The following is a 25,335-nucleotide window of genomic DNA, read 5'->3' as shown; positions in this document are numbered from 1 at the left end:
CTGGGTTAAGTACTGGTTGAAAACCAATCTATAGTTGTTGAACTGTATTGTGTTAATCACTCAGATGGCTTGAGATTGATAGAAGAAAATCTTTTTCTTTTTTTTTTTTAAAGTAAAGTTGTGATACCTTGAAAGAAAGTTCAAAGCCGGGACAGAGCTGAGACAAAGAAGGTAGACAGGAGAAGAGAGATGAATGTGTGAGAGAAAGTGGAATAGGAAAGGAAACCTGCAGAGTTTTGAACTGAAGGAACTTGATCTCAGCTAAGAAGAGAAAATCCAGGAAGAGTCAAGATGAGTCAACCCAACTTCTTTTCTGATTGAAATTCACTGCTGTCTCTGCTGTTTTTTGTTTTGTTTTGTTTTTTCTTTTTCCTTTCCCTTTTCTTCTCCCAGTGATAGATAGATACTTTGTTGACTCTGCTATTATTTCTTTACTATGTTCCTCTCTTCCACCTTTAAGAAAAGCAACCTACCTAAAAAACTGGTAATCCTGAGCCTGGGAAAAATAAAATAGCCCAGCATAGTGATATCTGTAATTCAGACTCAGCAGTGACATGAATTCCTGAGTGCTCCCTGGGAGCCCTCCTTCTTACAGCTCAGTACTTCATAAGGGTAGAAAAAAGGCAACAGACTGCATGAGCTAGAAAGAGTAATTTTCCTATTTTTTTTAAGTTGTTTTCTGGGATTCCTGGCATGTTCAGAAGGACTGAGCAGTGCTCCTTAATAAAGCTTGCAATTAAGTAAATGTTGTGTTTGTTATGGTTAGGTTTGAATTTTTGATAGTCAGGAATGGTGAAGAGTATAAGGTAGGATTTATTAATCTTTTCCAGTGTTTATAGAACTGGATGGACTGAAACAAGCAGCTGAGATTTAAGGTAGAAATCTGAAAAGTGGAGCTATAATAATGAAGCTGTGCAATGTATAAGCATGTCTTCTGATGATTCGGAATAAATCCATGAGTTTCAGGAGCCTTAAATATACCTGTTCTGCAGTTTCTCCAAATGGCCGGATTATCTGCATACACATATGACACAACTGCCAGAGAGACTTCTGCTTATTAGGAACCGTTCACAGTCTTCCTGTAAGTTGCCAGAGCTGAATCTCGGCCACAGCTCCCCTTTGTTTATGCCCAGCTGGGAAATCTTGGTTTTGTCCTATCTGTCCCTGAGCACTGGGGGTGCATGGTACAGGACGTCCCCTACTACAGACTCCTGCCCTGCTGGGAGGGGGCAGGGAGCTCATCCTGCACACAGGGCTGCCCTGGTGCTCCTTGGGCTGACTTCGTTCTGTGCTTATGCCTGCTTTTGTGCAGTAGTGTAAGAAAGGAGTTTGTCTGACTCCCATATGCAGCCAACAGATGCTTGTGACCATGGGTGTTGCATGATCAACGAATGGTAACATAAAATCTTTAAACCTACCAAAAGAATTGAGAATTTCAGCAAATTTCTCTCTTGTCTGGATGCTCGTTTTGATTGGCTATTGAAAAAAAAAAAAAAGCCAGTTGTGCGTAAACTCCATCTGTTCTTATGGAGCAGTATATATGTAGTTGGGAGGAAAACTTAAAGGGATATGTGAGCGGTGTTATTGGAAAAACAGAAGAACCGAATATGGTATCAGAATCCCTTTTGGTGCACAGAGGGGGCTGCAATAACTGGAGAGCATTCAGCTTTCTGCAAAAACATTATCAGAAGAAATTGATCCTTTAATGTATGCCTTGGAAAAGAGAAAATTAAGCTTTTAAAATTATGCTTCCATTTTACAGTACTGTGTAATTTGATTATACAAACTACACCTATGCAGATGTTTCACTGAAATGTTTCTCCCTGTACTCAGCAGAGCAAGGATACAGACCTCGCTGAACAGTGCGATGAGATGCAGAGTCTTAGGAGCTGTTACGTAGGTGATTGACACATCTTACGTTATTTGTTCTTCTGGTCTGTGATGCACCCTAGAAAACTCTACATTTCTCTGGGCCCGATGCAATTTTGTAGACTTGCAGAACAGCCCTGGAGAAGTCATGCATGTGCCACAACATCTGAACGGATCCGAGGAATGGGAAAAAAAGACGGGAGGAGAGGAAGCACTGAGCTCTACTTTCCACAAAACAAGGCCTCTGGAAATAAGATGGTGTCGAAATCTCTGCATTTATTGCTATGTGCTTAAAAGGTCCTTTATAGTTCAGGCAAGAACGATTCTTGCCCTGGCAAGCTTACACGCTAATTGAAACCTCTGTATTCTTGTGCCTGCACAACACAGCAAAATGGAGAGCCTCAGCAATGGAAATACTGTGACGTTGCTCAGGTCAAAATACACATTACAAGAGCATCAGCCAGGAGAAAAAGGTGGATATTACTGTGAGACGAGGAGATATCTGGAAAAAGGAGGCTGGTTAGGGCAGCATAGCTTAGGGGGTGCGGCTCAAAAGGAGAAGTCTGGGTAATTTGGGAGGAAAGAAAATACGCAGGAAGCTTGGAAAGCCAGGAGCTCTGAGATAAATTAAAGGAGACAGAGCAGACCAACAAAATGAGTAGATTTGATTGTTTGAATGACATGTGTGCAGCTGAGTAACAGGTGAAAGGAATAAGGAGGACATGGCGGTCTGAGAGGCTTTATAGGGATCACTTGGAGGCCAGAGGTGGTGAGCTGTGAAGGGGGAGGAAGCAAAATACAGTTGGGGAAAGCTAAGGGTGAGCTGTACCTGTTCTAGAGGCAAGTCTGGCTGTGGGAAGGCAGTGGAGTGAGGGGAGGATGAGGGCATGGAAAAAAGAGAACTTGAAGATTGAGATGTGTGCTGTGGGACGGGGAGGAACAGTAGCATTAAAGGATGGAGGGAAAGTGTTCCTTGTAGGTGAGAGAGCAGGGAACGTGGGATACAGTAGATTGTCTGCCCAATGTATCATACAGAGGAGTAGCAGAGAATAGAGGGCTACTGTTTCTTCTAATACTTTATCCTGATCTATGTACAGTATGCAATAGAGTTTATTTAAGAACTTGCTAGTGAATGGTAGTACAAGAGAAGTGTTCAACTGGAAAGCTGCTGGCCTGGTACAGTCAGCACAGTAGGGGCAAAACAGAGAAAAGACTCGGGGAGTGTACCAGTGTATGGCCTAACACCAAAAAAGTAACTTTTAGGGAAAAAGTGAGTTAACTTCTTCAGGGACAAATGATTCCCTGAAGCCCTGGACATCCTGAGCTTTGCGCTGTTTTCAGTGAATGAATGCATTCTTAAAATATCTGAAGTTACAAACTTTCTTTTCCACAGCACATGCTGTCATGCCCCTGGCATTCTGTTTATCGCCTGCTTGCTGTAGCTACTCTGTCCCATTCACGCTCAGCATCCTTCGCCACCACCCTCTGAATTCCTCTTGGGTTCAGTTTGTTACTTGTTTGAGTTCTTTAAATTTCTCTACTCCCATACTACACTTTTGCTGCTCTTGAGTCTGGGGTGCCCTTAAAGCTGTATACTAAATGCCTTCCTCCTCTCCTGAGCTCCTGCCCTATACGCACAGATGAACATCTGCCTTCTTGTTTCAGGGAGAGCTTTCTCCTGCAGGTGCTCTGGCGCCCGTGGAGCAGCTTGCTGCTTTCTTGCTGTCCGCTTCTTGCAATTCACCCTCCTTTTTCTTAGATGCGTCACAGCTTCTGATGAATAGTTGTGTTTTCTGGCAGCAAGGAAAAAAAAGGCCTACTTCCCATCTGCTGAGACTGAGACTTTCTCTGAAAGGTGGTAAAACCTCAGTGTTTTTCAAATTTTGGAAGAGCTCACTAGTCTGGTGGGGAGGAGGAGAAACCTCTGCATTCTGATCCTGGGTTATGTTCTCTGTTCACGTTATTTTTCATTTAGCTTTGAGAAATAAAAGCGTCAACCAGCAGTGCCTCCTTCTTCCTCCAATATTTTTGAAGGACAGACCAGCAGTGAGCAGTACCTAAGTTGCAGCTCCTCTCTTTGTCTGCCTACCTTCACCAAAGGCCTTTCTGCATTGACCACTCCTGCGTCCTAGTGGATTGAAGGGAAATGTGTGTGCAGTCCAGCACTGCATCCAAATTATTTCAAAGGTGTTTCCCAGTAGGATGTAATGTGACATTCATCCTCCTCTACCACACGTACAGAGACAGCCTGGGAGTGCCACTGCTTGTGCTGTAGCTAAAGTTTTGTTGCAGGGCAGTTTCTGTGTGGTTTAGTAATGCAGCAATATACAAAAATTTCAATTTTCTTCTTTCATAGTAAGTTTGAGTGTCCCAGTTTCTATATGCATGTGTATGTGCTTTTTAAAGTGATTTTGTGCTTTTGATTTTGTTTCTTTAAACAGCTAGTCATGTCATGAAGAAGTACAAAATGCTGAGCTTGAGCCTGTTTATTTGCAGTTAATGATATTGTGAAGTTTTCTTGTGTTTCCAGTTCTGTGTTTCCCATTGCTGTTTATCATGGACTCTTTTATTTCACCGTGTTTAAATATATGATGCAACAGAAAAATTACTACAAATAAAATGCCTGTCAGCCACCATTTATATGAGACAATTTTGAAGCCTTTCAAATACTGACATTGGAATTAAAAGTTATGTCTTGTAAAGAAACCTAAAATATATCTTAATTATTATTCTGGAAAATGAGGGAGGAAATCCTTGCATCAGTTAATCAAAATGCCCATTGATGTCAGGTGGGCTTGACCCTTCCCTCTAGTACAGAAAATGGTGTTACCTGGTTTTATGAACCGACTGCGGTGTAAACCCACTGCTGACTTCACACTTGTGTTCTTGCTCCAGACTTACAAGAAACTGGACAACTGTAGTGATTTGCTTGACATCCTGTGACAGGAGAATAACTGAGGCTTTTCACTTTCACACAGGAAAAATCAGAGCCCACCAATGCTCTGGAAAATGGACAACATGGAACAGGAATGGTACAGATCCAGGTAAGCGCTGGCACAGGTTGAGCTTGTAGGAGTACACATTCTCCTGTTCCTGGTTGGCAAGAACGTAATCTAGGGGGGAAGGGATCTTGTTTGACATCCTGAGGCTTGTTCCCTGAGCAATTATCGCTCGAGGTGAGCTTTAAGGATCAGGTTGCTACTTAATTTTACACCCATTGCTGGCTCTAGACACAAACCCTCCCCACTAGGCCTTCCTGTGTCTGAGGACATGTTGAGTCCTCTCATCCAGCACCTCTTTGTTTGTGATAGTTTTTCCTTGTCGTTGCTTCCAAAATATCATCAGCCAGCCATTGTTCAGTGCACAAATCAAATGCTCTGTGTCTAAATTAGAATAGAGACCTGTCTGGGAAGGGACACTGGAAATTTGTTTTTGGCAGTTTCAAGCAAACCGCTAAAGTGGTGGATTATTTTTTGGTGGTGTCAATAGCAAAAAAAGGGAGTGCAAATACTTCTGTGAATAAGTGCACGAGCCTTACTTGGGAGTTTTAAGAACGTACGCTATGTATTGTTTGTTTTGTGGTTTCATAAGGTGGCAACCCAGCTGAGAGCTCTCACAGTTAAGCAGAGCACCATGCTATGACCAGAGAGCTACGTGAGATAAAGGATCCCATTTTTGACCTCTCGGTTTCTGCTTCATGCAAAGGTAGATCAAAAACAACAACAACAAAAAAACAGCCCTTCAGATATTGAGGCCCATCTTCAAATTTATTTTCTAACTCACTGGTGAGAGCTAAAGCATCTAACACATTTTCCTGCTTGTGTAGCCTTCTGTAAACTAACATACCAACACCCAGAAGCTGCTTCTCAAGTTTCAAAACCAATTATTCTAAAAACTAAGCCTTTATTCTGTTTGGCTGAAGCTAAACAAACTTGAAATTCAGCTATTTCTTTGAAAAGAATAGTCTGCTAATTGGTGTTGAGGTTTAAACATTTGAGCTTGTTTATTTCTCCCGCTTCCCTAAATTATGTTTCAGAAACGTTCCCCTGTTATTACAGTCTATTAAATCAGACTTATCAAAAAGGAAACATTTATTGATATCTTGAGAGTTGTGTGTGTCTAATTAAGGTTGTGTTACTGTGCATATTTTATATTAAAGTAAACATTTCCTGCAATTTGACTTTAATCAGGTCTGAAGGGCCTTAATAAGTGTTTGCCTCTTTTTTTTTTTTTTTTTAATTTTCCCTTGACCAAGGGAAGATATACACTTTCAGTTTGCAGAGTTGCATAATTTACCATTGCTTGAAGGAGTTCTGACACAAACTGTTTCTTATTCATTTGTTCCTGAAAATGTTGACAGCTGGTACTAAATGGACACTTAGGATGGAGGCACTGGTAAACCCAGAGGAAGTCTGGAGTATTTGTAGACTCCAGTTCTGAAGTGTGATAGGCAGTTATTTCAGCTATTTCTTGGGTCTCTCACCCAATTTTACTTGGAACAATAATTACTAGAAGGAAAGAAAAAGGATTTATAGGTTTCTGAATTCCTGGTTTAAAGCTTTTAATTTACAACCTTGCTTTTTGATGTTATCAGTATGCAAGCTCTCTCTCTGTGCAGTTATTGTTGTCCTTTACCATTTTTTGTTACTGTCTTTCCTACTTTGTGTACAGTTACTGCTGTTAGAAGGAAATTCAATCTCAAGTATGCAGTCATTAAAGCACCTGTCCTGTGCTTGGGTTCTGCTTTTCTTGTGCTGTTCCTCAGCTTGGTGATTAGCTTCATCCTTCATAAATATTTTTCCATGCTATAATTTAAATGATACAGTATGCAACCCGATCTTAAAGGATAATTTAAGAGTGACAGAAAGAGACTAGCTACTAGTATTTTCATTACAAAATGCTGTCAGTTTTGAGTGACGTGCCCTATATGCCTATGTGGAAGTGCATCCAGATTTTTAGAACAGTAATTTATGATGCAAGAACAAGTTTTTCTAATGAACTATAACATTTCTGTCAAATAGCTGTGTAATAGCTTGTCATTCTGCTGACAGAATTAAGATAACACAGTAATGCAGAATTCTTTTGCAGACTATATTTTAGTATACTACTGTATATTAATGTGAATGTGTAAATATGCTATATATTTGTGTCACTGTGTGGGGGGCTGAAGAGTTTCTTCTCTTTTATGAGGCTTTTCTAAACTTTGGCAATTTTTTTGCTACTTTCTAATTAGTATACTGTATAATAACTTTAAAGTGAAGTCCTGATGCTGTAATAGTTCTCATATAACATAGATTATTTTTACCAGTGACATCATATAACCCAAGTAGACATAGATAAGAAGAGGAAGAAAGAAAAAATAGTTATTCCTCACTAATGGGGGACTTAGAACAATTCCACACTTACTGAAATTGGCACAGGATTACATCCGTGCTAAGAAATTAAGCAGCGCCAGGGAGTGTGTCCAGGTGTCCGTGCTGTTCAAGTGCTGGAGCAGCCCTTCGGACAGTTTTTCCCCCAGGCCAACCAGTGCTTCCCCAGACTCGCTAGGCACAGTTCGGTAGTGCCCACACCGTGTTGGGTGAAAGCTCAGCAGTGTGAACGTGGCTAGCCCAGGGTGGTTGGCCTTGCTTTTGTGCTTGGATCCTGGTCCTGTTTGTTTCGTTTCTTAGAATAGATGCAGCCAGAAAGTCTGTATCAAAAGTTGCCATTGAGTACAGATACCTTTTGTCTCATTCCAGTGCCTTTCCTGGATCATTTCCCTCTTTTATGACATTATTCTTAAAATCACCCTGGTAAAACAACTAAATGTTTAAAAACAAAACAGCACAAAGCAAACAACCCTCTTTATTTTCTTCATGTAAACGTCACAAAATGTTAAGCTATTTCTTCTGTTTTCAGCTTTGAGGATGGTTTTAATATTTTGTAAAAGCCGAAGAAGATAAATTACAGAAAGCAAAAGATAACTGATTCAGAAATACTTGTTAAAAGCTCTTAAATTAGATCATGTAATTAGTACTCAACTTATGAGCATTGACATTTGGTGGCAATACATTTATGCAAACAAATTCAGTTCATGTGGTTTAGAAACACTAAATGATCTTTAGGAAGGAACGATGCTTGAGGTTTACGTAAGCTTCCTTCATAGGTCTAATTCCTGATATTCAATAGTTTTAAAAACAAGAACTCTCAAAAATTACCATAGAATATCCCTGACCAACAAATTATCCATGGTAATTGCATAAAAATGGCAGAAATAGAATGGTGGCAAATTATTATGTTTTGATATAGGGAATATATATTCTTGAAATAATAGTAGAGGCCCGATATTAGTTGGTTTTGCATTTTTCTTCACATAAACCTCCATGTTTTGTCTGCATTTTCTTTCACCTTTCAAATAATCATTTTGTATTCATAAAGTTTGCAGATTCTGCTGACAAAAATAACAGGTAAAGAAAATAATTATCAAACAGAAGTCTGTTCTTCTGCCCTGCCCCCTTTACATGGAGAAATAGGAGAAAATGGGGTAAGAAAAATGTTGTGCTTGGAGAGGAAAACTCTCCTAAATTCATGTTCACTTTGCTAAGCAGGCACTGTTGATATTGGAAGCTGTTTGACCAGAAGAGAAACTGCTCTTGAGGACTTGTGAAGAAATCTGGAGTTGATTTGTGTAAAAGGGAGGACTGATCTGTGTTGTTCCACCAGCATCCTGCAGCCTTGGTGTTACAACACTCACTCCTTAGAGGAGCTCTGTACCAAAACTAATGCATCTTCATGGCTGCAGGTGGGCTCAGGTTCCTTCATCAATTAACTCATGAAGGTTAGGTGTCCGAATAACATTTCTAGAAATTAGATTTGCAGGGTGTGCTAACAGAACCATGCCTGTGAGCATGAGCTACGAATCTGGAAACACTGATTATGTACGACTTGAAGATGAGGGGGGAAAGCACACATCATCTATGGTAACTTGAGAAAACGTGCAGACCTGTTATGCTGATAATATCAAAAGTGATGAACAAATCCACCCATCTCTTTTTAACGTTAGGAGAAAACGTCTTTAGAGAAACTTGTCTTAGTACATCTTATGCTAGACCTCTAAGCACTTTGCTAGTCGTGACTTCATCACTTGTTAGGCATTATGTTTGCTAGGAGCTCTAGGTCCATCTATCATCAGCAGAAATTTAAGCGTTTGAGTACAAAAAAAATCTGCCAAATCTCACCTTATACACCTAAATCCTTTGTTTAGGCACCAAGGATGAATACTCTAAGGATGTACATCAAAATCAAAAAAGAAAAATCCTTTTCAGTTCTGTGCCATCCATGGAGGTAATACCTTCCAGTCCGTGGGATGATTCTGTTACATTGGTATGGAAACAGCTAGACTTCTCACAGTTGAGGTGGAGTGCCAGATTCCCATTTAAGTGCTGTGATTCAGCTGTAGAAAATATCTTTTGGAAAGGAAAAAAAGGTAAATTTATGCAGGAATCCATTTGGAAAAATCCCAGCCTAAAGATTCAGCAGACTCCAGAAAGTACTTTCTTGAAAACACATGGCTGCACCCCACTGCCTTCAGATAAAATGTGTTAACACTTCAGAGTCAGCCTTAGGAAAAAAGGAAGATTGCTCATTTTTAGTGTTTGTCGCGCAGGATGAATGTTGAGAGAGCTTACCTGCAGTTTCCCGCACTTTTTTTCATCCTTAAGTATATTGTAATTTCTGAATTTGATTGAAATTCCTTGGACAATGAAAAACATGCAGAGGTGTGAAGTTAATTCTTCACCTAGCAAACAATTCAGGGGGAATTTCTACTGCTCTAAATCTTAACCAGTCTGGCAATCCTGACGGCACTGTGTTTGGTCCTTAGACACAACCAACTCAATGACCTACTTTTTTTCTTAAGAATTAGGATTTTGCATTGGGACCTAAATTCTGAATCCATTGTAGGATTCTCTGATTCAGAGAAGTGAGTAATAATGTACTCTGTCCTTGTTTATTCTTGAAGGAAAATGTCACAAGGGCAATGTCTTGCCCTTAAGAATCCACTGAAAGCGTTACTGGGCTATTTGTGCGATTGCTTTTGTGCACTTTCATCTTCTGAAAGCAAAGGTTACTCTTAGTCAGTCAGAAATCTGTGGATGCAAATGAGTTTCAGAGGAAGAAAACAGGTACCTAGTTTCTGACCTGTCTTCTGTATAAAGAATGTGAACTAGCTGATATGTAGCCCTCAATTCCTGTTGGTCTAGACAAGACTTTCTGGCTCCTCACACCAGTCTCTTTCTAAATAATTTCCTGACAGGCTTGTCTTAAATGTCGAAGTGCTGGACTGGCATTCAGCTGATGGATGAGCGTGTACAATGTCTACTTTGGGCTTAAGTTACCTTTGCAAATTCTTCATTTTCCTGTGCGAAATTTTTGTTTCACTCAACCCTTGGATATTACAGGCAAAGGCAATGAAAATAGCAAAGTTAATATTTGAAGCCCACATAAACAATAACTTTAGAATAAATGAAATGTAGATGCTTTATTGGATTTAATTACATATAAAATTGAACAACCCAAAACCAAAGTACAATAAAAATATGAACATATTTATTAGGGCGATGTTTTATCAAATTTAGATAGGCTTATTATAAAAATCAAAACCAGACTAGACAGTGAACTACTACTGCACTTAGAACTAAGAGTTAACATTCTGCAGTTGCTTCAGTAAGTTTTTTAAATGATAGCACAAAAGCACAGTTTAAAATCCTCACGTTCTGGTTCATGATTGTGAAAGGAAATTGTAGAATTGCTGTCTCACTTCTACAGCAGGGCCTTGTTTACCATGGCTAAGCATGCATCAGAGGGGGAAAAAGGGGCTAACAGAAGGGTAGAGATGATTAAGGGTTGAAAATAAGACTCTTGAAGGTGTGATATTAGAAGAACTATGTCTATTTCAGTTCTAGCATTTTAATGCAATATATTCTTTCATCTATACAAAAACAAGTTTAATTTACAATTTTGAGCTATGTTAAAATAATATTCTAGTATATCTTGCCATAGCCTCAGTATACCCTATATTTAATTTAAAAATATATAGTGTAGTTTCCAGCCCCCCCCGTCTCACAATATCTAAACCTCCTCCTAAATAAATCAACTAAAATCATCAAAACCATAGCAGAAAGCTTCATTTAATCATTTGACTTGTAACCCTGATTACTTACCTGCACCTTGTATCATACAAAAAAAAAAAAAAAGGCATGTTTATTGCTCGTGATGTTAAAGGAAACTCTGTATGGCACTGAAGCTTTGCCTTTTCATTACTGGAAACACAAATCCAGTTAAGTTTTTTTTGACAAGCTTTCATTTTTCAATTAACATGTTTTATTTCAAATTTATTCTCAGATGAAATGAGTTACATTTGCAGCTGAGGAAAGCAAAGATGAAACTTTGTTCTTTTCTTTTGTGCTCAGCTGTACAATTTATTTTTCTCCTGGCAACAGATTTTAAATCTCTTTGCTTTTTTTTTTTTTCATGGGAACTGTTTAGTAAGTGCCGACATTAGGGCTGACAACGCTTTGTGTGTTTTTTTCCTTTTGCCTGGTTTCTGTGTCTGTGTGTGCAGGCATGCATTCATTAACGTAATTCCTCTACATTCAACAAGAGTGCATCATAAACCAGAGGAAAAAAGCCTCATAAATATTTAGATCCTCCATCTACTTTCCAAAACTAAAGTGAGAAAGAGTATTTAGTGAGGACTTGGTTTGAGTTAATCTGCATATGAACTGAAAGGGGGTACAAAAGGATGAAAAGGTGGTGGAAACTAGCATACAAACCCTGTAGTCTCCAGGGGGCCATTCATCTTGTTCTTGTCAATACAATCTCAGTCTTACTGCTTGGCTGTTTTCTGCGCATGGCCCAACAGGCTGGCTTTTCTGAGGCAATGTTGCAGAGGATGTGAGAGCCTTCTTCCTAATTTTGTTCTATCGTGTCATTTTTCCAGAGGAGAAGCAAAATACTTCATGTTTCGGAAGAAGCTGGAGAAATCTCTCCAAATGCTTCTCTACTTGTTTGTGCTCCACACTGACACAGAAACTTCCCTTTTCTTAAGTAAAGGGATAGGTATGTCATATGAAAAGCAATTTTAGGTAAGTTGACTATTAATGACAAGCAATGAGATCACATTCTAGTTTAAGGTGTATTATATTTGCATATCGAACTACACAGTTGTACAGTTTGGACTTAATGTTGTGGACATTTATATATGAAATTCCACTAATAAACAACACCATCAAAAAGGTCAAAATTACAGATGTTAAAAAAAAAAAACTTTTTGTAATTGTACAGTGACCTAAGTGTTTAGGTTGGAAGGCACCTCTTGAAATCACCTAGTCCAACCCCACACAGGGAATTCAGTAATTATTTTAGAATTTTACGTTTCAAAAACGAGGGAATATTTAAAAATTATTTCATGAAATGAGATAAAATTGAGATTACCAATTACTACATATGATCATTGATGACCCGCAACTGTTGTGCATAGATGTCCTTTTCAGCTAAAATGAAGCAAGGATAACTGAAGTCTGTAATAAGACATGAATAACAATTTCATGCGTAACAAAATTCTTGATCATAAACAGCCAAATGACAGCAGTTTCTTGGCTGTTGTGAGGAAAAAGTATGAAATAATGTAAGTAACTTTCATCAGTTTTCTACATCTAGTGTCTGAAGATAAAACAAGAGAATTACATCAATACTGTATGCAAAACTGGTCATTTTAGTCATAATATATTAGTGAAGTTCACTTATCTTACTACATTACTATCTACTATTTTGTATGTGCAATAACTAGTTATCAAATTAATCTTTATATTTCAGTCTCCTAATTAAATGAAGTTCTCAGCTTGCTTTTTTTTTTCTTTTTTGAAGGGGTTTTAACAGATCTCTCCAGAACCCTGTTACTGGAGCAAAATTGTGAGCATATCTACATAACATCTCAGGTACGAGCCTGAGCGTACAGTGCCAGGACTCCCTTACTAATCACCCGCTGTCAATCTGACAGAGCTCTACTTACTCTGACAAACATCTCCAGTGGTACCAAGATCTGTCTGTAGCCAGAGGGATAAGTGACTTCACTAACCTGTAAGACAGGTGTGTACAAACTTCAAAAGAGGACAAAAGATCAGCTACACCCCTAATTAAAATCAGATGGATGACTATAAATAGACTACATGGGAGGAAAACCAAAGTGGAGATGTACACATTTGAATTGGCTCGCTAAAACCTTTTTTTCTGGCATTAAATTTGGCCATGTAAAGCAAGTAGAAAATTTCTGGAGATGGGGAAATTCTTTAAGTCCAGTAGTGCCTCCTCTTCTCCTCTAAAAGAGAAGCAAGTGGTCTGCAAGCTTCCCAAGTAACAGGGACTTTCCAGACCTTGCTGGGGTGGGTACAAGGAAGGCTGCCTATTTTGGATCACCTAACACCTGGTTTCATGCTGACTTTCTTTAATCAAAAGAAAATTATGAAAAAATTATGAAAATTCAAGATAACTTTTTCCTGCCTTGCCTTGAGCAGTGTTTTCTTTATAGTCCCTGACACAACCTGTTGTCTTTTAAGCATATTGTTACACAAGACCAAATATTTGTTAATACATAAAACAGTATTGTTACACAAACTGGATAGTGGAGTATGTTCTCTGGGATACCTACCTTTGCGTGATCAGGATGTAGAGGGGAGGGCTAAAAACCTGAGAGAATTATCACACCCGTTCTGTAAAAACAAAACGCTGAAATCACTATAATAACTGTAAAAACCTTTCTTTCCTAGTTCAACAGATTATGTAAACACCCAAAAGGTGAAGAAAGCTGCCTGTGAAACTTTCAAATACATTTTAACCAATACAGTACCATAAAAGATAATGTTAACATTTCAGTTAACACCTTATTTACAAATTATACAATAAATTCCATAACTTGCAACTGCCCGTTAGAGAAAGTGGCCTTAACTTTTCTAAGTTACAAGAAAAGTTGTCATGTATGTACATGGAAATTCCTCATGTTCTAGTTGAACAGGAATATCTACATCTGAACTAGATCTGCTCAAGTCATCTGAATATACACAGAGAATGTTACATTTTCTCGTACTTCAGTTATAATCAGAGAGCAAACACAAAACATTTCAAACTAAAAATGATAAAAAATGTAAGAATCTGAGAGATGGTTAGAATGGTTAAAATATAATTTCCAAATGTATCAAAGTTATCTTCAATAACTGTTGTTTCTTTAATCAGACCACTATGTCTAAATATGGACAATTACTCAATTTTGTATAACATCTACTTTGCCTCTATACCATTAATGAATTTTTCAGCTTACTTCCTTGCCCCCTTACTCTGTGGTCTGTCCTACACAATGAATTTTTCGAATGTAAAATACTAATACACTTCTGAAAGCCAGAAGTAGGGAACGACTGCATTACAGAGTAATTTAGTTCTTGTCAAAATCCTGAACCCAGGCTCCTGCTCAGACTATTTGAGAAGTTGTTAACAGAAAAATGTTTCTGCCTGCTTGCAGTGAGATTCAGATGTCTATACAAGAGCTTGCAGCAGCTGTTCCAGATGCCCTTTAAGGTGCCAGAGACATCCAGACAGAGTGGGCTGATGTGATGCAGGAACTCTGAGAAAAGTGACCTGGAGATTTGAGCAGGTACCAAACGGGATACCAGAAGGCAAGTGAATCCTACCCTTTATAGTGTTTATACTCCCCTAACAAAGAATTACTGTAATTCAGCAGTAAACTCAAATAATAATGAGATTATTAGTATTAGCTAAGTAAGATTGTACAATTGTGTGTGACTGTAGCTCCAAATGGGCTCCAGTGACAGTCAAACAAGGACTTACGATGTACCATTCTACAGCTGCCAAAGACGACAGCACGAGCCTTAGGATGCCTCCTGTTTCTGTGAGGAGATGCCAAATCCACCCAAGTCATAGTGGCACTGCTATAGCAGGCTTTCATCCTTGCATCTCAAAGTACTTTACTACAGTGTTTCACAGCTTCTGAAGGGTAGAAAACAGTGAAATGGGGGTATGCTGTAACTACAGCTAGCTACTGTATTCCAGGAGAGACCTCCCATGGTCAGGAGAAAGACAATGGGTAGGAGGAACAAATGGGAGAGAATGCCATCTGCAAACAAAACACAGTTTAGGCTTCCAACAGTGTAAAAAGACCATATAAAATGTTGTGAGACTGAACACCATCTCGCTGTTTCCTTCTAGAGAAAAGGCACTAATACCCGTGAGTAGATAAAGCAGACAACAAGCTTCTGAATATACTGTAGCATGGAAGCAAAGTGGTCTTTGTGTTGGAAACTGATGATCACTGTGCCCTGTCCTTCGCTTTGGAGGAATGCTGCTGAACAAGTCTCTCATCGCCAGACGCTTCTCAGGTTTATAATTCTTAGTCCCCTTCCTTCCACACAGCTTTATAACTCCAGATGCTTCTCTTATTTTTGACACCATTAGATGTAACAAAGAACTTAGGAAAAATAAAGATTTGGAATATATAAAGGAATTGAGTGGAAAAAAGATTTTTAGTCATATGTAAGATTCTGGATCTGTCCAATTGATTGATTATATTTTATTAGATTGCTCAGCCAATACAAATGATTCTTGCTTGTTACCAGAAGGTTTGAAAATGCAACATTTTATTATACTTCATGTGGATGTTTTCTGTCCAGTTAAGTATAAGCTCCTTGGCTAAGCACTGCTGCTCTTCATGTACTGAACATTAAGAAGCATAAGCAACGTATAAGCGGCAATCCTTCAGTGTAAGTCAATACACATATACATTCATATTTCAGACATGTTAAAAGGAAAAATTAACTTAATGTATCAATTGCATTTTAAGCTCTACTTGCTTTTACTAGTAATTGAGATGAATGGATAATTTAAATCTATTTACAAAGTTAAGGCTGAAAGCATTTCATTTATATTCAACAAAACCCGATATACTATGGCATTTTACCAAAACATGGTGCACCTGAGACAGACTTCTCAGTTTATTTAGTTGACAGCTCTTCGCTACTGTTGTTGTCAAAATACATCTGCACATTTTTTTAATTCTATAGTGAATGTGGAAATATTTCTCATTACAGTGAAAAATAAAAATATGTTTAACTATATATATCTTGTGCAGAAATATGTCTTTCAGCATTGTATTTTTAGTTACACATAGCAAATAAAAAAGCTGCTGATGGCACTACCGTAGTAGTTGACCGCATCACTTGGTTAAAATGCAGAATGCTATCCTGGATAGGTTAAAGGTAGATAGTGTAAATCAGATGGTAGAAGACAAACAGGTACATCTGAAGTAAACAGTGGCTAATATCTCTTAATATTCTTAGTTTCTGGATATCCTCATATCGTAGTCTTTTTTACAGCACATGTTGACTCAGATGACACACATTTAGCAGTGGTCAATTCAGTGCCTCCACAGGCTCAGGCAGCACGTGCTCGGTGCTACTCCCACCCATGCAATCTGTGGCACTGGCTGACAGCCCCAGTGTGTCCGCACCTGACTTCTCCAGCAGGGACAGACCAGAGGCCAGGTGAAGTTCTCACCTATACAAATCCAGGGCTGTTTAGCTAAGGTAGGAATTTTGTGACCATACAAATGGAAAACATCCTATCTGAACCTATAGGACCATGGGACTGGAACCATTAGAAGCGTGCATGCTGAATTGCAAGAGGTTTTGACTCCTTTTAGTGAACTAGTAAGAGTATTGATTACCCATGATCCAAGAGCAAAATGCACAACAGTACAAGCAGTTGTAAATTAGTAGATGTAGGGAAGTTTATGAGCTTAGAGGTAAAACATACCTTCTGACTGCATGATTCAAATATGTTCTGTGAAAAATTGTCTTTTTCCCCCAATGGCTTTTAAATTTAAGTAACAGTATGAGCATGAGACAAAGTAGGGAAATAAGTACTAGGACAAAGTAGTTAAATTTTATTTATAATATCTCAATTTAGTTTTCTCTCCCTAATTGCTGGCCATTTTTTCTTTTCTATGTTTTCTGAGATTGCTTTTCTTTCTTTCCCTCCTTCTCAATGTTTTCGGCCTTTTTCAGCCACATTACACTAAGAGTGGCCTATGAGACACTATTTTCATCTCATACTGAAGACTGTGAAATGAAACCCATCTAAACCCTGGTTTCAATGCATGGAGATTGTTCGGGTGCCTAGCAGAGCTACCACCTGCCCTTGGTACAACAGACACATTTGGTCATCACTAGAACGCTACATTTTCAGAAGAAAAGTCCACGTAGCATTACATAAAGAAACAGCATGTACAGGCATTACAGATCAATGGAAATCATCTACTTAAAAATATAATAGATCATCTATGGTAATTGATCTATGGAACACTGTTGCAATACATCCTACAATATGATGATTTATATATGCCTTCACTAAGAGTTAAAATACTTAATACTTTATGAAACAGGATTTAGGCCCATCCATCCTACCTGCATGAAGAGCACTAATTCAAGGCACATGGAATACACCTTACTAAAAAAACTGACCAGATTTAGGTCAAAGGTGGAAAATAACTTTTTTTAAAATTGTTGATAGCTTTAGCATGTTCAGTTCTCCCCAACTTAATGACTGCATAATTAATAAACAAGTACAGGAACAGAGAGAATGTAGCTCTTCCTACTCTTGCATAAGTGCAGTAATCACAAATCTCTCTCCTCCTGGCTCCTTTATTCCATCCTGAGGAATGGCCAGTTCCAAGAGGAGAGATGCTGTGGGTTGACTCACCCTTCTCACACGGCTGCTGTGCTGCCTGATGTACATTAAACCTAGAAGGCACAAAAGCAACTCCTTCCAGAATAAGGTATGCTTAAAACCCCTATCTTCCACTTCTTCAGCAATCAGTCAGTGTCGATAGTGAACAAAAATTAGGCATTATCTCTTCTGAGGTTATGTACAGCAATCAGAAACAGAAGTGCCTGTGTTCTGATCTGACGACGTTTAATGGTTGAAGTCTGTCCTAGGATTTAAACACAATTCAAGACATCTTTTCAACTCACTGCTGTGTCAGGAAAACATTCAAGCTAGAACGAAGCATCCAATTATACAGACAGGATACACCTGGCATGCAGAGTAGACAGGTAAGATTTAGCATTAGTACTTAACGTGAGGTGGTCATTGGAACAATTTTTTTCTTTAAATATTCTCCCCCCCCCCCCTTTTTTTTGTTTGACTATGAATACTATGCTTACTACTTATTACTTTGAAGCTCTACTGTGATTTCTGTTGGAAAGTTATCTGTCAGTTTGGCTTAATGTCAAAGGAAGCTGGTTTTAAAGAGTTGTCAGGCATCACAGAACTCAAATATTGTTGATGTTCCTGGAAGTTTTTGGTCTGAATCTAGACCCTACCGTGTTCATGTGTCATTCACCTTCTAGAGATGAATGAATTTCAGGTGTTCATCTAGTGGCCACGTCTGCTGCATCACAGTTACAGCAGCTACAGTCTTGTCCACCATGCATGAATCACAAACAGTCCTGAAGCAGTATTTTTCCTCAGGTGACTGTAAATGGTTAAGTGAATAATCTCTTCTTTCCCTAAAGAAGGGTAGTATGGCACATTGTTACCCTCCTGTTGTAGGCAGTTTCAGAAGGCTGGTGACATCCAAGTGTATGTGCCTATGATTAAGTCAACAGGGATGCTGGAAGCAATTGTGAATGCTTTAACTAAAAGAATGTTTCTCAGTAGCCATCAGCCTTCAGGTCTCCTATTTCCCCAGCTGCTATCAGATACGAACATTATAGCAGTAATTAAATTTGCTTTTTACGATCAGTGCAAGGCCTTTACTGCCATATACAGATCCTGCTGCTGGCATTATCATATTTTTTCTTATTTCAAGATTAGATTAATGCAATAAACCTTCACCTTTAAAAAAAAAACCTGTTGGAGAATACTACAGTTTATGAGATACAAAAAGGGCTACCTAGATAAAGGGAGTTAGAGATAAGGACTTCTGCTTGTGTTCAGACCGAAGTTAAGGTGTTGGGTAGTTACCTCAGGAACCATCAGTGGCCACAGGACCCGTTTACCTTGGAAATAAATAAACCAAAACAGTAACAAAATCCCCTCCCCCCTGTTCTTTCCTCCATGGGAAAGCTCCAAAGTTCAATACAGTGCAAGGGAATTTCTACTTCCCGTTGCCAGTCTTGATGGGAGCTACACCTTCTCACAGCTCTTTAGCCAGAATCAATTCAACTTTCATCTCCCATTCGCTCTTAAAGCCCCCTTTCCTGGGACACAGAAGTGTGGGAAGGTGAAGGAAGAGAAAAGAACACAAGGCATGCAGAGGGGGTTTTTAGGTAGGTTTTTTTGTTGATTTTACGATATACTTGATGAAGAAAGAAGTCTGTGATTTTTTCTTTATTTAAAACTAACAGTGCTTTATCTACATGTTGTCACAGCATTCAGCTTTTCCAATAGCATCTTTCCAATGCTTTAAGTTCAGACTTGAAGTATCCGTGGAAAAATGAAGGATGAGATTTTTTCCTAGGTAGTTTATGCTTTATTACACAGGCAGCTTCAACACATTATTTTACCTCAATTTTTGTACTCTCCAGACTAGGTAAACAATTCAGGTTAACACATAGCAAAACAGCTTGAATCCCGCACTGCAATGCATGAATGCAATATTGCCAGTGCTGCTGGTGTCCAACATCCTATTCTCCAGTACATAAATGCAAAATAGCTTACCATAAGCTATACTGTTCTCTTTAGCTGGTAGGTCAATTGGTAGTTACTGCACAGTAACTTGTGCTGGTATTTCTTACCTTATATCGTGTGCTTGTTTTATCTGCTCGTATCCAAGCAGTGGAAGCACTTTATGTGCAGGAGGCAATAATGAAGCGGTATGGGAACAGCTGCACCAAATCTGCTGAAAAAAGTCTCCATATGCTATTTTTACTGTGAGAATTGGCACTCCAGAACAATTATTCTGACATTATCTAAGTTCATCTAATTTTAAGACGAAAGCCTGCTGTCTGACTGATGTCCTTAATCAAATTCAGTCCTTAATCAAAGGATTCAGTAACATGTTTTCTCCGTGTTTAAGAAGAGCTTTCAGTCACTGGTCAAAAATAAGCTGATAAATGGCTACAAAAAAAAATGCAACAACTTCCAGACTGATTGATGATAAACATAAAAGGATGACAGTTTTGTTATGCATGAAAAGTGTGGTTTTGTGCATCACCATTTTAAAACAAGAGAGGAATTGAGGAAATATAATATCGTTATTAAATAGGAACGGTATTGCTTCATCATCTGTAGCCATGCTGCAGCGTGCTTTGGGCATGCTATTGAGGGAAAAACAATCTATGGTAAAAAAAATAAAAATAAAAAACATGTTTGTAGCATTGGTATGCTTTTTGATATTTTTTTCCTGAATGCAGTTTTAAAAAAGGTGATGGATGCCGTAAACATGACTTATCTTACATAAACCGTTAAATTTTACTTACGTAAACCAAACCCTGAAATTAAACACGTTATCTTGTCCAAATAAAGAGTTAAAGGGAAGGATCCGGCCGACAGCAGGAGGAATGCAACCATCCGAGGCATTTCTGCCGCTTCGCGCACTACGCTGCGTTTTTGTCACCGCATGCCCCTGACAAACGGACACCGGAGCTCGACGACACCCGGTACAGCCTCGCACCCTGCCTGACCGAAAGCTCCCAGCGCCTCCGGGCACCGCCTCCCCGTCCCCGCACCGGCAGCTCCCAGCGACCCGAGGGCGGCCTCACCCCACAGCCCGAGCAACGGCCGCACCGCCCGCGCGCGGCGTCCGTTAAACGGCCGCTCCCCCCCCCCCCGCGGTACCTGAGCCCCGCGCCGCTCCCCGCTCGCGCCGCGCGGCCGCTTTAAGGGTTACACGGCGGCGGCGCATGCGCGGCGCAGCCACTTTTCTTTCCTCCCCCCTCCCCTCCCGGTTCCCCCCCCCCCCCCCCCACCCCAGCGCCGGGCGCACGCGCGCTGCCGGGGGCTCTCCCCGCCCTCCCCCCCTCCCTCCTCGGGGGCCGCGCACGTGACCCCGCGGAGCGCGCCCCGCCGCGCGGGGACTTTGTTTAGAAGAGGGGCGCGCGCGCGGTCCCGAAAGGGGGCGCGGCCGGGGGGCCCCATTCCCGCCCCGGCAGCCGACGGTTGGCTCCGCCAAGCGGCGCTGCCGCCGCCGCCTAACGGCCGCCGCGGCCACGCCCCCTCCCCGCGCCGGCCGCGCCCCCCGCGCCGTGCCCCCGCCCCCTCCGCTCCCTCCCCTCCTGCTGCCGCCGCTGCCAGCGCAGCCTGAACTGAAGCGAACTCGGGAGCGAACTGGGGAGAAGTGAGGAGGCGGCGGCGGGGCTGACGCGCACCAGCCACAGGCGGCGGCGGCGGCGGGAGGGCGGGGAGGACGACGACGAAGAGGGCTCGCCCGGCGGCGGCGGCAGCAGCGGAGAGACCCCGGCGGCGGCGGCGGCTCCTCCTGGGAAGCGGCGGCCGCGGCAGCCCGCCCCGCTCGTCCCCTCCCTCCCTCCTCCCGCCCTCCCCCGCCGCGGAGCCGGGGGGCAGCGCCGAGGAGCGGAGCCGGGCGGAGCGGCAGGAGGAGGAGGAGGAGGAGGAGGAGGAGGGGGGGACGCAGCCCGGGCCGCGCCGGCCGAGGGCGCACGGAGCGGCGGCACCGACAGCGGCGGCGGCGGCAGCAGCAGCGGGAAGAGGCGGCGGCGGCGGCGGGGCCCCGCGCCCGGGGAGGAGCGCGCAGCCCGCGGCGGGCTTCCCAGCGAGTTTCCTCTTTTTTTCTCCGCTCTCCCCCCGCGGCGGCGGCTGAGCGTCGGCCCCCGGCGGCGAGCCCTCCTCCTCCTCCTCCTCCTCCTCCTTCCTCGCGGGAGCTCCCCTGCCCGCCCCCTCCCCTCCCCCGCGCTCCCTGCCGGCCCGCCCGCACCCCGCCGGGCGCCCCGTGCCGCCGCCGCCGCCTCGCTCGGCGGAGCTGCTGCGGGCGCCGGCCGCCGTGGAATATGGTTGGGGAAATGGAAACCAAGGAGAAGCCGAAGCCGAGCCCCGATTACCTGATGCAGCTGATGAACGACAAGAAGCTGATGAGCAGCCTCCCCAACTTCTGCGGGATCTTCAACCACCTCGAGCGGCTGCTGGACGAAGGTAAAGCCCCCGCCGGCCCGCGCCCCCTGCCCGCGCCCCCCGCCGCCGCCCCGCTCGCTGCCTCCCTGCCTGCCGGGAGCCCAAAACAAAGGGGAAGTGCGGCTCTGCCCGCCCTCGGCGCGCCCCGCGGCTGTTCTTGTTGAAAAAACACGTTTTATTTTTCCTTTTATTTTATTTATTTTTTTCCCTCCGGCCTCCCGCCAGGGGAAGGGTGACCGCCGCGTGGAGGGGAGGGAGCGAGGAGAGGCGCTGAGGAATGCGCGGGGGGGGGGGGAGGAGGAGGAGGAGGAGGAGGAAGGCCCCCAGGCCCCGTCCCCCCCTCCCCCCGTCCCCAGCGCCACCCCACCCCGGGCGGCCGAGAAGTAGTTGTAGTTGGCTCACGTCGCCGGCGGATCCCCTCCCGGCCTCACTTCGTACGGAAACTTAACTCGGAAGGCTCCTACGTGGGACTCCTTTTTTAATTTCGGGGCACGCCGAGTTGCGAAAAGGCCCCCGCCCCCTCCTGCCAGGCCCCTGCTTTTTGGGGACGGGGGGTGGGGGCTCTGTAGGCTCGCCCTGTGTCCCGCAGGGCCTCCCAGCGCGGCAGCAGACCTGCCGTGTCGAAATTAGGCTCTGCGTTTGGGCTTAGTTATTCCAAGTTTGCCTTGTGGTCTGCTCTTTTTTGTTAAAAGCCTTCCCCTTTCTTCCCACCTTAAACGTAGGCTTTCTGGAGAGTTAGACGTGTTTAACCACCTCTGGTAGTCTCGCAAAATACACCAAAGCCAGAAAGTATTTATACAGCTCCAACTTCTCGAGGTCCTCAGCGTGAAAGGCTGAACTTCGAGATCTCGAGTCAGGGTTGCTGTCCGCAGACATATTCCTCCTCCTCGGTAAAAAGAAGTTTGGGAAGTTGTTGACCTCGGAAGATGGAAGAGCTGGTTATATTTGGGAGAGCGACTCCCCGCCCTCTCCCAAGACTGTAAAAGCGAGATAGTGGCTGTAGTACAACAAAAAATAGCGTATCGAGAAGCTGCTGCCTTCTGAAATAAATGATAGAGGAGTACAAAAAACAAGCCAAGCAACAAAGCAGTGAAGAATTACGAAAAATGGATTCTGGGAAGTGATACAATGGGAGATTTTTTTTTTGAGAATTTTGGTAGGTGTGAATCTGTAGCTGAGCAAATACGGATGTGAAAAGTAAAACAACTTAAGAATTGTGTTCTTGGTCTCCATAGAAAACGATTCCTTCAGAATAATTAGAATTATAGTAAATATCAAGGTGAAAGTTGGCTGAGAAGACTTCTTCCCCCCCCTCCCCCCCCAAACGAACATTTCAGGGGCTTGATGTTGGATTTTTGAATTCCTCAGTCTCTTCAGCTTTGTATATTTGACCAGAGGAGGCCCGAAACTTTTTTTGTCAGAGAACAAAAGAGAGAAAAACATTTCCCATACGAAAAGGACACTGAAAAAGGAATGTCTGAAATCCTTGCATCTGTTGAGGTTATTTTTTTTTTTAATACCGAAAGCTCTGGAAACCTGTGTTGTGAAGTAGTAGAATTCCAAAATGAGGGCCTTGGAGACTCCTGCTGAAAAAGTTGTTTAAGGGTTGCGTTGAAGCTCCTCTTCACGCTCTTCTTGAAAAAGAAACCAAAAAGTACGTTCCTAAATAGCTTCAGGAGGAATTCTGCTATCCCTTTAAGCTTCTTTGCTTTTCCTGTTTACGTTGGCAGTGGGGTGGAAGTATTGTGGAGGCAGAAAACTTTTTGGAATGTTGAAAAAAAAAAAATGTTTCATGCAAATCTGGTCAATTGCTCCAGGACTGCGGGGTTTGGGCACTAGGGGGCGGCAGTTATTTTTTTCTGAGGCACGAGGCCGGCCTCTGCGCACCACTGCGAGCTGGAGTAGTGAAATCAACTCGCCTGGCAGCAGGCTCCAAAGAGCGACAAATATCTGTGGACTCGTGCGGATTTCTGTTTGCACGGGCTTGTGTCTCTCAGATGCATATAGGTCGTGTTACGTAGGTGGGGTAGTCAGCAGGGATGAACAACTGGGAAGTCAGAGCAACTGTTGTGCGAAACACCTATCCTGGCTGCCAGGGGGGCACCGCGTTAAACACCCTCAGCTCGATGCTGCGTTGACGTTCTCCAGAAGAGTTCTGTGGCGTGGTTCAGAGCACTGACGTAGAAGTGTGACATTCAGTATTTTCATCAGTGGGTGTCATGGCGCTCCTGAGAACACACAATATTAGGGACAGGTGTCTGTGTGCGTTGGTTGTATGCGTGTAAAAAGTTAGTGCTCGCGTTCCCCTTGCCCCCAGTCTGGTTTTTGCTGCTTCTTGTGCAACGTCTTGTGCCTTTGGGTGTTTTTCTTTCTTTTTACTCACTGTGTGGCCATCTTCCTGGAGATTCTGTTTGTGCTTGAGAAGTGTAATATTTCTAGATAACTGTCAGACTGCGAGCCTTGGTATTCCATTTTCTACTGGTCTAACTGAAGAAATAATGTCACAACCCTAGGAATTCAGGCAAATGTAGTTTCTCGACAGGAATGAGAGGTTTTAGAATTTATTCATTTATTTTACATGCCCGCGTTTAAAAACAAAAATCAAATGGGCTTCTGCATTGATTACTTCTTGTCATTGTACGCAACAAGAAATAGAAACGGACCCGGCAATTTAAAGAAGAACTTCACATCTAATCTGGTTAGACCTCAGAAAGTGTATCTCATTTTTGGCTGGTTCCTGTGCTCTCTGTGTTACCCAAAACACGTTTTCCTTTCTGAACTCTGTCCTAATGTTTGATCTTTGAAAATCATGGTGCTTAATTTAGTAGATGGTCTCTGCCTTACAGCATTTGTTTTGAAGATCGGCTTAAATGTGAGAGGTACATGGAGGAAACTTTTTTAATGAACTACTTGAGAATAAAATATGAAAGTCACAGTTCTGTTTAGGTTATAGATATTTTTGCATATGTGTGCTTTCAACTTCTTATGTGTAAATAAGGCTTTTGTGGATTAACAAGGATGTTTAAAGTGCACATCATAATAACTAGGAAGCTGGATTGTTTTTATCAGACTAGTGCAAACCTGTGGGAAGAGAGCGCTTTTCCTGAATGTGGAATAGGCTGTATTTCCTGTAATTGTTTGCACCATCAAGTGTGACATGATTTTATTTGTGCTTCAGCTTCTTAGATGCTACCTTTAATGATTCTAACTTAGATTTTTTTTTTGCCAACTTATATAGATCAGTGGTCCCCACTGTGGAAAATGAATCCATTGTATCATTTTTTCATACGC

At 42.1% G+C, this 25,335-nt stretch overlaps 1 protein-coding gene and 1 long non-coding RNA gene across 19 annotated transcripts in view; both read left to right on the top strand.

Moving 5' to 3' along the window:
• The first annotated feature begins 1,437 nt into the window (after window positions 1-1,437).
• LOC308191881 lies at window positions 1,438-17,047 on the top strand. Its single transcript, XR_013948333.1, has 4 exons — window positions 1,438-2,709; window positions 4,848-4,913; window positions 11,852-14,576; window positions 15,127-17,047. It is a non-coding gene; the product is annotated as an uncharacterized lncRNA (long non-coding RNA).
• A 4,210-nt stretch (window positions 17,048-21,257) lies between these two features.
• The window catches only part of QKI (QKI, KH domain containing RNA binding), a 160,383-nt gene continuing 156,305 nt past the window's right edge, over window positions 21,258-25,335 (top strand). For all 18 annotated transcript variants that reach the window (XR_013948325.1, XR_013948326.1, XR_013948327.1 and 15 more), the window contains exon 1: window positions 21,258-22,065. Coding sequence is in view for 15 of the 18 variants with exons in the window: in XM_080584786.1 (XP_080440912.1) it covers window positions 21,924-22,065 (142 nt within the window). In the remaining 3 variants the exon portion in view is untranslated. The remainder of the gene's footprint in view (window positions 22,066-25,335) is intronic.

This window comes from Anser brachyrhynchus (assembly GCF_964034855.1).
Source record: "Anser brachyrhynchus genome assembly, chromosome: 3".
In the NCBI taxonomy this organism is placed as follows: domain Eukaryota; kingdom Metazoa; phylum Chordata; class Aves; order Anseriformes; family Anatidae; genus Anser; species Anser brachyrhynchus.
This window is presented reverse-complemented; position numbering and strand designations above follow the sequence as displayed.